The 12,552-nt window shown below is 38.2% G+C and overlaps 1 protein-coding gene across 6 annotated transcripts in view; it reads right to left on the bottom strand.

Annotated features, from left to right (window-relative positions):
* The window catches only part of HECW1 (HECT, C2 and WW domain containing E3 ubiquitin protein ligase 1), a 246,207-nt gene that overhangs the window by 60,662 nt on the left and 172,993 nt on the right, over nt 1–12,552 (bottom strand). For all 6 annotated transcript variants that reach the window (XM_060781570.2, XM_060781573.2, XM_060781572.2 and 3 more), the window contains 2 exons: nt 3,702–3,844; nt 1,741–1,841 (listed from right to left, as the gene is read on the bottom strand). In XM_060781570.2, the coding sequence (XP_060637553.2) occupies nt 1,741–1,841; nt 3,702–3,844 (244 nt within the window). The remainder of the gene's footprint in view (nt 1–1,740; nt 1,842–3,701; nt 3,845–12,552) is intronic.

Genomic DNA, 12,552 nt, shown 5'->3' on the forward strand with positions numbered 1-12,552 from the left:
AAATCCACCAAGAGCTGAAGTTGGCCATTTTAATCTCATGTTTAGTTCCAGCTGGTATGCCTCTTTAGTGCTACCCAAGGGGATTATTGAAAGGAGGAGGTGAAAGTTTTTGCCCCAAAACATTCTGGATTGATATCATTATTGCCTTATTACAAATAGCAATTAAATAACAATTTTGCCTGCAGGGACTTTTGAAGTCAAAATTCCCCATGCCCTAACAATCTGTTTCCTAATAGGTAACTGTCATAGTTACTTTTTAACAACACAGTTGGGAAAACACAGAAAAGGTAAGGGCCAAAAACAGTAAAGAAGTACTATGTGTGGCTCTGTGGACCACACATAAAGCTCACATGGGCCACATACTGTCCAAGTGAGAACTCGGTTTAAGTGACTGAAAATATTTATTTTATTCCTTCATTATTAAAATATTTTAATTCCATGCTATATCCAAAGATCTCAGGGAAGCTTGCAATAAAAGAAATTTAAATCAATAAATCATAACTATTTTAAAAGATTAAAATTATATTAAATCACTTTTCAATTAAAAACCAAACAATTTTAAACAGGTTAACATAATGTTAAATCTTGCAACTATAACAAATTTATTTCAAATATTTATTTCAAATATTTGTACCCCGCCCTTCTCTACCCCCGAAGGGGGACTCAGGGCGGCTTTATAAATTGATTTAGTTCTAAGGACTTTAGGAAAAAGCCAGGTTTTGACTTGATTTACTTACTTACTTATTCTATTTATACCCCACCTTTCTCTACCCTGAAAGGAACTCTAGGCGGCTTACATATAGGCAATTATTCAATGCCTTAAAACACATGTGATGCTGAAATGATACCAATATTAGTGCCACCTGAGCCTCTATGGCAGTGGTTCTCAACCTGTGGGTTGAGAACCACTGTGTTTTGGCCTTCAACTCCCAGAAATCCTAATAGCTGTAAACTGGCTTGGATTTCTGGAAACTGTAGGTCAAAACACCTGGGGACCCACAGGTTGGGACCACTGCTCTATGGGAAGCTATTCTACAGCTGAAGTGCCTCTACAGATAAGGTCTTCTCTTTCTCAAATCAGAGGAGAGAGAATTAAATCATATTATGTAGAAAGTAGGTTAACTACAGGTTGTTTAAACTAACATTGGTTTAAACGAATCAGCTTTCTCTCTTTTTAGTAGAGTGTATTATATTAAATTAATGTTTTAACTATTCATAATTATTGATTTTGGATATGTATTTTATTGTTTTTACTTGTAGGCATCAAATATGTGCCAATAGGAAGCTACCCCGAGTACCCCCCAGGGGATTGAGAAGGGCGGGGTATAAATACCTGATATAAATAAATAAATATCAAGCCAAATAGGAAACCACAACCTTCTGAGTTAATTAACAAAGTATTGTTAATTTATTTTAAAAAGCAAACAATTTCTCCATCCTCATCTTGTAGGCAAAAGGATGAAGTAAGGAAGAGCCCACAGCTCCATTATGGCACACTCTCCACAATCTAAACTATCTATAGTGCAGCTGAACCATGAGTTTGGCCAGGAGATGCAACCATCTGGCAGGTATTGTTGACAAGGACTGCAACTGTAAGCAGCCCTAGCCACATAACTATGTTAGGAGTGTTAGGAGCTGCAATTAAACAACATCTGCATGATTCCTACATCTGGCTTAGATAACTGTTTGAACCAAAACCAAGTACTTTTGGATACAGAAAATGGGACTGTTGGAGAATACCTGGATGGATTGAAGAAGTTATCTCAAACCGAAATTGCAGCTGGCCACTGACATGGTCTGTTGGCAGCCTACGTCCCAAAGTATAGCTGACAACCCTGTCCCTAGAAAAAATAAGTAGAAAGATTAATATTAATTTGATTTCGTATTCAGCCAATTAATCTGCTACAAATAGATAATATTGATTATTAGGAGAATTCACTGCATTGAGTAGCTGTTGAATATTCAGAGAATACTTTTTCCCTGAGATTTGTTTTCTCTGTAATACTCATTATAGATCACTCGCAACCCTGCTTGCTACCACTGTATGGAGCCCTTTCACAGCGATCCAACATTGCGTTCTATTCTCCTTTACTAATTTTACCAGGCAGGGTTTAGCAACCTGCCTTTCTTGAGTATCATGTTAATATGACCACAAGCTTGTGTCATCAGTCTGACACAGAGGCTGAACAGCAGTGGAAAGATGTGTTGCAGCCCTGAAAAGAGCCTCTCAGCTTCCTTATATGTATGTGGAGACAGTGAGATGGTAAGCCTCTCTCCATGGAGTTACCTCCTATTTAAATGCAAGCATTGCTATTGTATTACTTTAGTGGTCTATCAAGCATCACATAATTCATCATCTACATGCATCTCCCCTTGTCCCCTGGCGATGTTTTAAATCCCTATTGTCTAAATTGGAGGAAGAGATGAAGAAGTGTTTAACCTGCATGAGCAGTGGAAGTGTAGAGTAAGAAGGATGGATATTATATTGCTGCTATGTATTAAAACCATGGAGCTAAGTGTTGTTACAGTAAGTCGTAGCAGGATCAATTGTGTGTTAAAGAAAAACCTTATGACGTTAATTATTATGTGCAGCTGGTAATGTAGGTCAGCCAGCATGTTTTAAATCCCTACTGTCTAAATTGGAGGAAGGAAGAGATGAAGAAGTGTTTAACCTGCATGAGCACTGGAAGTGTAGAGTAAGAAGGATGGATATTATGTTACTGCTTTGTAAAACAACAATCATGAGTCTTTCCATATGCACTGTGTAGTCATAAAGAATCTTATGAAATTGTATGCTTATCATATCAAATAGTACATATGTAAACTAGATCATATGTATTTGCTCCTATCTAACTTTTTTTCTGCTATGTATTAAAACCATGGAGCGAAGTGTTATTACAGTAAGTCATAGCAGGATCAAGCATGTGTTAAAGAAAAACCTTATAATGTTAATTATTGTGTGCAGCTGGTAATGTAGGTCAGCCAGCATGTTTGGGCCACACCCGGTGGGGTATAACTGTATGGATTTTAGAATACAGTTTGGAGAGGTGGAGAAGCAATATACTACTCTGAGGAGGAGAAGCAATATGCTGTAATGCTGTTATGCTCTAACAGTGATGCTCTTTCCTATGGTGGAATAGCTATTGACTCAGGATTTATGTTTTGCTCTCTCATTTGAATGTTTGATTTTGTATGCAGCACTGCAAGTTTATGGCTCTGCTGATAAGAGAAAAGTTTTTCTGTTTCTTTTTCCTCTTGCCTGTGTGTCTTTTGGATGGAACTTGGCTAAAATCCGCTGCTGCGCAACATGTGTTACATTAAATACAAATGGAGTCAGACAGACAACTAAAAAGACTTCCTGTCTGGTTAAATAGTAAGAGACACTTCCTAAGAGTAAGCACTGTTTGATAGCAGAACAATTTGCCTCAGATACCTGATGTTCATTCATCATGAATGCTGTATTTGCATCCAGTATTGCATTCTGTATAAAGCAGTGGTGGGCCAGTTGGCCTCCAAGGTACTTTCCAACTCACTGATTCTATGTTTAATGAAGTATTCAACACTATTAAAGAAGTCAATTTCTTTCCAACGTATTCCATTATTGTTAGAACACTGTGTTATTTCATTCACCACTGTCACTCTTTTTTTTCCCTCATGAGTATGACATTTAAAGAACAGAAAGCCTTGCCACAAAGATTTACCCTATGGCATGTCTCTCCAGCAGCCGTTGCACTGGCATGGAAAGCTTCCCCAAGAAACGCTTAATGATGGGCCGGCTCTTTGCAAATTTGTCCTTCACTTCTATTTCCAGGACATCAGTGGGCAAGGAAACAAAACTGAACAGCTGCAAAAGAAAGAACACACACAAAATAGGGAGTTAGAATATGCTCTGTGATGGTTCCATTCCTCCTACACCTGGGTCATTTGCCCAGATACCCTCAAGCAGGTCTTTATCTATATACCACCTATCTCCTGCATGGCCCCCTGAAGATGGCATCTCCTGCCTATTCCTTGTACAAGTGCTAATTAGGCTGATTAGTGTATTTTTTCCAACATGTTTGAACAGTCTCAGAAAGTGTGCAGCTTAATGGGACACCAGCTGCTTTGCATTGAAAAGATCCTAAGTTCAGTTCCTGCTAAATCCAATGTAGCTAGGAAAGCCTCTTTTAACCTAAAGAGTTACTGTCAGTCAGTGTGATGAACTAGATGTGCCAATGGTCTAAGCTTGTAGGAGGCAACTTCCTATCATGTGTGACAATTTGTTTTTTCATGAGTTGGGTCAGTATGTAAATCAAGAGGGTCATTATGGTTGCAATTTTTCATAAAAAATGTAAACCGCCTTGAGTCGCCTGTGGGCTGAGAAGGGCGGTATACAAATACAGTAAATAAATAAATAAATAAATAAATAAAAACAAAATTTCACTTTCAGGTCCTGCATACATTCTTTCTTCAACTATGGTGCTATTTGAATAATTTCAACCTTTATCACATCCATACCCACTTTTATTTGTTAGCATTTTTCAAAAAATGTTTGATTCACATCATTTCCCTTGGTTACTTGTTCCATTTAGCCTCTTCCTGGGAGTTGCATATTTGTCCCCTTTGTGTTAAACCTGAATCTCATTCTACTTGCCATCATTAATACTATTCAATTGAGAAATTGCAATATAGGTGCCTTTAAATACAGTTTCTAGTTTTGACCACACAATGTTGCTGCTTCAGCTTTTCCCCTTCAAGAATGCTTCTTGCAAACCTCTTTGCAAGTGTGATATCTCTACTCTTCACTATTGTACCGATATTGGTCATTGCTCTCCTTCCAAGAAGTAAACGTCTTCTGATTTCCAGTCTGCATCTGCTATAATCTTTGCACCTAGAAATACAAACTCTGTCACTGCCTCCATGTTTTATCGCTCTATTGCCAGTTATCAGTCAGTCCAGTTGCCAGAATCTTGTTTTTTTATGTTTAACTGCACCTCAGCTTTTGCACTTTCTTCTTTTACCTTGATGAGAAGGTTCCTCAGCTCCTCCTCACTTTTGGCCACCTAAGTGGTATCTGCATATCTAAGGTTGTTAATTTTCTTCCAGCAATTTTAACCCCAGCCTTGCATTCATCAAGCCCTGCACATCACATTATGTATTCTGCATACAAGTTGAATAGGTTGGGTGATAGCATGCCTTTCCCAATCTTGAACCAGTCTGTTGTTCCATGGTCAGTTGTTACTGTTGCTACTTGGTCATTATACAGATTCCTCAGGAGACAAGGTGATTTGGTATCCCCATACCACCAAGAACTTGCCACAATTTATTATGATCCACACAGTCAACAGCTTTAGAATAATAAATAAAACAGAAATAGATTTAGTATGGACTGGTTGGATCTCCCGGCCTTTCTTCATTATCCAGCGGATATTTGCAATTTGGTCTTTTCTAAAACCAGCTTATACATCTGGCAACTCTCTCTTCATGTATTGCCGGAGTCTTCTTTGCAGGATATTGAGCATTACCTTACTGGCATGTGAAATAAGTGTCACTGTCCAAAAGTTTGAGCATTCTTTAGCATTTCCCTTTTTTGGTTTGGGGATATAAGTTGATTTTTTTCAGTCTGATGGCCATTCTTGTGTTTTCCATATTTGCTAGCATATGGCATGCATCACCTTGACAGCATCATCTTTCAAGATTTTAAACAGTTCAGGTGGAATCCTAATGTCTCCTGCTGTCTTGTTGTTAGCAATGCTTCTTAAGGCCCATTCAACCTCACTCCTCAGGATGTCTGGTTCTAATTCACTCACCACACCGTCAAAACTATTCTCGATATTATTATCCTTCCTATGCAGATCTTCTGTATAATCTTGCCACCTTCTCTTAATCTCTTCAGCTTCTGTTAGGTACTTGCCATCTTTGTTTTTATCATGCTCATTTTTGCCTGAAATTTACCTCCAATGTTTCTAATTTTCTGGAAGAGGTCTCTTGTCCTTCCTATTCTGTTGTCTTCTTCCACTTCCATGCATTGCTTGTTTAAAAATAGTTCCTTATCTCTTCTGGCTAACTTCTGGAATTGTGCATTTAATTGGGCATATCTCCCCCTAACACTGTTTCCTTTTGCTTTCCTTCTTTCTTGGGCTACTTCCAGTGTCTCAGCAGACAACCATCTTACTTCTTGGTTTTCTTTTTCTTTGGGGCGTACTTTGTTGCCGCCTCCTGAAAATGTCACGGACTCTGTCCATAGTTCTTCAGGTACTCTATTTATTAAATCTAGTCCCTTAAATCTGTTCTTCACTTCCACTGCATATTCGTTAGGAATGTTAGTGAGATCATATGTAATTGGTCTGTGTGTTTTCCCTGATCTCCTTAGTCTGATTCTAAATTGTGCAATAAGAAGTTCATGATCTGAACTACAGTCAGCCCAGGTCTTGTTAACACTGACTGGATGGATGTCTGGCACCTTTGGCTGCAAAAGATGTAGTCAATTTGATTTTGGTGTTGAGCATTTTTTAGGTTGTTGAAAGAGTTTTTGTTATACACAGTGAGTTTTCCTGGCAAAATTATATCAGACTGCATCCCACTTCATTTTGTTGTCCCAGGCCATGCTTGCCCGTGATCCCAGTTGTCATTTGACTACCCACATTGGCATTCTTTCTCCTATAATGAAGATAACATCTCTTTTTGGTGTATTATCCAGTAGGTGCTGCAGATCCTCATAGAACTGATCTACTTCTGCTTCTTTAGCAGCTGTGGTTGGGGAGCTGATTATCTCTAAAAACTTTCACTTCAATCTACTGAACTCAAAGTGCATACTAAGTTCTGATTATGTTTCACTTCCTTTCTCATGTTGCTCACTGAAACCTTCAAGTTTCTCTTCTGTAGATAAGAAAATGAATGGAAATGAATCAGATGAATTTAAAAAATGGAGGCACTTCAAGAAAAGACTGTGAAGTTGGAACAAAAGAATGAACATCTGACTCCTGACAGTGTCAGACCAAGATTTGGATGTAATGGAAATTACAGACCTCAAGAATGAGAGGAGAAGATTTCACAGTTTACCAGAGAAGCAGAATTAGGACATCTACACTACTACAGTTGATGAATTATCAGAGGATATGAGCTGGGAACTGGATAAGGTATACTGTCAAGATTCCTGGCCTGCCAGACATTTCCTTAAACATCTTAAAATGCACTGCAGCGCACTGTAGTGGCATGGTAGTATTGCTGTTGCAGGTTGAAGCTAGTTTAAAACTACTTTGTATGGTCAGTGTAGATGAGCTCTGGGATACAGTCAAACGAGATTCAATTTTAATACAATACAGAAAGCCAACGGTTCTATGAAAAAGTATAGAAAAGATTAAGGAGGGACTTTTTCTCAAGAAGAAGGGAATGATTGGCCCTCTGCTGGAAGCTGATCAATCAGAAAGAGTTCTTGTTTCCTCTGCAGTCAGGTAAACAAAGCCTCAAGAATGACTACATGTGGGCCTCTTGTAAGCAAGGATTCTCCAAGGTACTGGTTAATGTCCAATACTCATTACAATTGCATGATTATGAAAGCCTTTGATGGAACTACTTTTCTATTCAGTGATGACCTAAAAACTAGGCATGTGCACACATGCACAAACACACACACACCTCTTTCCTCTTATAAGCTCATGCTTGGCTGAAGAGAACGCTGTTAACAGTTTAAGGGGGTGGTGGTGGTGGTTTTGAACTCTTGTGAAACTCAAATACTACACCAGACATCAGTAGGATGCTCTGTATTTGTTGAACAACTGTACCCCAATTCTATGTAACTCAGAATTCAGTCCTTTAATTCCAGTCAAAGCAGCTACTACATCTCTAAAATTCGAAGGGTCTCATAATGCTTTTGGCTGCTATCAGTTAATATTCTATGCTCCATATACGACATTATTTCTTTGCCTATTATTTGCCAATTCAGTTCGGATATCTGGTCCATTTATCCCTGCTGCAGAAGCTATAAAGGTAGAGGCAGTGATGTTTTAAAATAGAATAAAAACTAATTAAGAATCATATAGTACCCTCGAGTGCATACCAAGTTACAGTGCAATGAATAATTCATATCAAGAGCTTTGGGAGTGTGGTATGCGTTTGCATGCTTGATTATGACATTTTTCTTTTAAAAACTGGCTTTATGAAGTAAGTATTCTGCTTCTTTGCTTGTGCCAGTTGTGACATCTTTTTAATTTGGTTGTCAGCTTCTTGAATAAAGCATTTTAAGAGGGAGAAGTTTTAATAGGATGTTTGCATTACTATTTCAAAAATTATTTTATTGAAGTAGTCTAAATTTTGCAGAATTTAAAAGTATGAACATACAAAAAAGACAAAGGGAAAATTGTTGTAGCATGGGGTTTTTTTAGCATGATTAAGTTGTATTATTGATGGAAGGTAGTATTTCTAATATACCGTATGTTTAAACTGTAAGGTGCTATCGATTCTAAGACTCACCCTAATTTCAGTACCGCCACAACCACCGACAACAAAAATACATAAAATAAACCTGTGATTCTACGACACACTCCATTTTTAGAGATGTTTATATAGGAACAAAGTATGTCTTCGAATTGAAGAAATATAGTAGTCTCCTTTTATTTGCAGGTAAAAATGTAAGGCAAATCAAAAGCAGTTTGAAAGTTTCCCACATAGTTTATATCTGTGTATCTATGTATGTATTTTCCAGGATGGCTATCACATCCAGAGAGCTGCATTATAGCCACAAATGATGGATCTGGACAAAACTTGGCACACATACCTATCATGACCAACTTTAAAAACTGGCAAGGTTTGGGGGAGGAATTGACAAAGGATGATGGGAGTTGTAGTCCACCCACATTCAGAGACTCACATTGTGGCCACCAACAGTGGGTCGGTGTAGCAAATTTGTTGATGTGTAGCTCTATGTTGCAATGTGGCGGAATTGGCTCAAATCGGGTAGCAACAGTAGAGGCAAGATTAATTTGCATTCGTGCAGCCGATTGGTTGTATGCAGATGAGTGTAGGCCAGGATTTGAAAAGGCCACTGAGCCAGAATGGCAGTTGGGGGGAAGAGAGCTGAACATTCCAAAGGGGTGGAGTTAAGTTTAAAAATAGGCAGTTAGAGAGTCAGAAAAGATGAGTTAGGAATTCCTGTTTGTGAGGTACAGTTAGGAACTTCTGTGAGAGAAAAGCAGTTAGAGAAATGGAGCTTTTAAGGAAAACAAAGAAGTGCTAGTGTTGTTTAAGGAAAACAAAGAAGTGCTAGTGTTGTTTAAGGCAGAATATAGTTCTGTCAAAAGTGTATGAAAAAGTAACATATTTGTTGATGTGAAACAGTTGAAGTTTGATAGGAAAAGTTAACCAAGTGAATGATATTGAACGTAAGACTCAAGACTGTAACAGAAGACACAAATATAACCATAAGTGTTGGAGCCAGAAGCTATAAATAAACTTTGTTACTTCGTTTATTACAAGAGTGTCTCAAGCCTGTGATATAAAGCCTCAAGGTAAAAGCTCACAAGAAAGCCCCAGCCAATTTTAAAGGGAAACTGTTTCAGTATAAGGCAGTAAAAAAATTTAAAAAGAAAATATTTCCCCCACCCCTACATTATGGCACATAAAAAGGCACCTGTGAAAGGACTGAAGTAGTGAAACGTCATCCTAGTCGGGAATAAACCTGATACACATATGCATTTTCAAATTCATAAAATCCAAAACTAAAAAAAATGACTGTTTCTAATAAACAGCATTACAAACAACATCACATTGAGCAATACTTTTGTCAAGGAATTAAGAAGGTCTGAAAAGTCATCAACGTATTTTAATTTTTAGAAAATAACACAGCGATGAAAAGGTATTTTATTGGTCAGCTCTTAGAATTCTCCAGCTACCATAGCCAATATCCAGACTGGCTGGTAGATTCTGAGAACCATGGTCAAAAAAAGTAACTTTTCCAAGCTGGAGCATTCACTATTTGTAGTTCTTGAAAAACCCTCCTGAACTTCAAAGTCTTTTGTGTAATGCTGGTCGATCTGACCTGATATCAACTGTATAGTAGTACAAAACTCATGTCACATTTGATCAAGTCAGAAGAGATGTCAAAGGTGTGTACAGATGGAGAAACTATGAGGGAAAAATGAAAAGAAACTGGGAACCTGTCCAAAATGCTTGTAGAAACTGCTAAATCCAGCCTGAGTGGTCTATTCATAGCTAGTGTTTGCTAATAAAAGAAAAAGCTGACTCTTGATCTCCAATTTCATCTTGTTGTGACTGATGGAAATTGACCTTGTATTCAGAATATGGAGAAGTAAACATCCAAATTCAAGGTAATTAGGAGCTGCAGGAATCCATTTTTCTCTCTGCTGACTGCTCATAAAGTGTGACTCAAAGCAACAATTCATTATGTTTGCCACCAAATTCTAGGGTCTTGTTGAAGTATCAGTTGGGCATAAACTAATTCATCTTCCAGTTCTGAAGAATATTAAATGCTTTGAATTGTTGTAGGTTTTTCAGGCTATATGGCCATGTTCTAGAAGCATTATCTCCTGACATTTTGCCTGCATCCATGGCAAGCATCCTCAGAGGTTGTGAGGATGCTTGCCATAGATGCAGGCAAAATGTCAGGAGAGAATGCTTCTAGAACATGGTCACATAGCCCGAACAACCTACAACAACTCAGTGATTCCATCCATGAAATCCTTCAACAATACATTAAATGCTTTGTTTTCATTGCTTTTTCTTTGTTTTTCCAAATCACAGATTGTCTTTGAGATACAAGATGAAGATTCAGGCTGTGATCCAAAATGGCAACAGTGCAGAGGAGCCCCATCACTAATGATAAAAGACAGGGGCGGCTAACCCATTATGCAAAGTAAGCATTCGCAGTATAGTTGGTTTTGCCCAGGGGCGCTCTTGATGCACTCTTGGGGAAAATAGACCTTGACATATGTGAGTTGTAGTTACTGGGGTGTATAGTTCACCTACAATCAAAGAGCATTCTGAACTCCACCAATGATGAAATCGAACCAAATATGGCACACAGAACTCCCACGACGAACAGAAAATATATATATCAGTGATTGGTTGGGGGGGGGGGGGAGCGCCAAAATACTGTTTGCTTACCATTGAAAATTACCTAGGGCCACCTCTGATAAAAGATGGGGTTCTGCTCCGGGTGTGTATCCTCAGCATTGCAGAATTAGACCTAAGTTTAGTTGCTAGTCTTAATGAGAATAGACTAATTGAACTAGTGTGGTTTAAACAAGTATTGATCTACCATTCAGCAACTGATTGAATGGGTGTTGGCTTTAATACCTGGTAAAAAAGGTTAAAAAAAATAGGGGGAATCACTTTGCTAAACTTCTATAAACACATTCTACTAATATTTTCCTAATATAGATAGAAGAAATATGGGTCATCTACACAGATCCATTCAAAGCTTGTGTGATAACTTTACTGCTAATGAAGGGCCCTTCCTCACAGCCCTATATCCCATAATATCAAGGCAGAAAATCCCACATTATCTGAATGTGGATTCAGATAACCCAGTTCAAAGCAGATATTGTACAATTTTCTGCCTTGATATTTTGGGATATAGGGCTGTGTGGAAGGAGCCGAAGTAACAGCCCTGTTATCAGCACTTCAGTAATCTCTCATATTTGATTATGAAATAATAATACATTAGACCTGGCTGTATGAAGCATGTGCAAGTCATTATTTTCTCTGAGTTGCTTCTCTGAACTGCAGCAAGTGATGGCTAGGGAACAGAGAGGTGGAACTAGCAGGATTCCATTCCTCTGACCTGATGCCCTGTCTCTGCTGGGATGAATGTGTGTGTGGTGTGTGTGTGTGTGTGTGTGTGTGTGTGTGTGTGTATATATATATATATATATATATATATATATATATATATGAACGAAATCACACCAAATTTGGCAGCAACACAAGGAGTGACTACAACTCAAAAAAATATGATTTTGTCATTTGGGAGTTGTAGTTGCTGGGATTTATAGTTCACCTACAATCAAAGAGTGTTCTGAACCCAACCAACGACAGAATCGGGGCAAACTTCCCACACAGAACCCCCATGACCAACAGAAAATACTTAAAGCCATCCAGTCCAACTCCCTTCACCAGGGCAAAAAAATGTAATCAAAGCCCTCCTGACAAAGAGCCATCCAGCCATAGATATATAGAGAGATATATGATTCACACACAGAGAGATTTGAAAGGGACCCCTGAAGAAGGACAATGATATCTTGTGTATTCCAGAGTAGGCAAACCAGACAATTTCAACATCAACACTGACAAAGAAACAGCAAGAAATACTGTTTACCCATAAGCATAAAGAAATTACATATATTAGAAACCAACACTTTCTCATTACTTTATTTTCCAGGTCAATAGACTGGGCCACAGCAACACGTGGCAGGGGACAGCTAGTATATATGTATATGTATATGTATATGAAGATGAAGATGAAGATAGGTGATTGGGACACAATAGAGATTCTGTTGGTGTATTGCTGTCCTTGCTGCTCAAAGTTTTTCTTTTTCTTACTATTTATTTTTTTTT

The sequence above is a fragment of the Anolis sagrei genome, chromosome 6 (assembly GCF_037176765.1).
Source record: "Anolis sagrei isolate rAnoSag1 chromosome 6, rAnoSag1.mat, whole genome shotgun sequence".
NCBI classification, from domain to species: Eukaryota; Metazoa; Chordata; class Lepidosauria; order Squamata; family Dactyloidae; genus Anolis; species Anolis sagrei.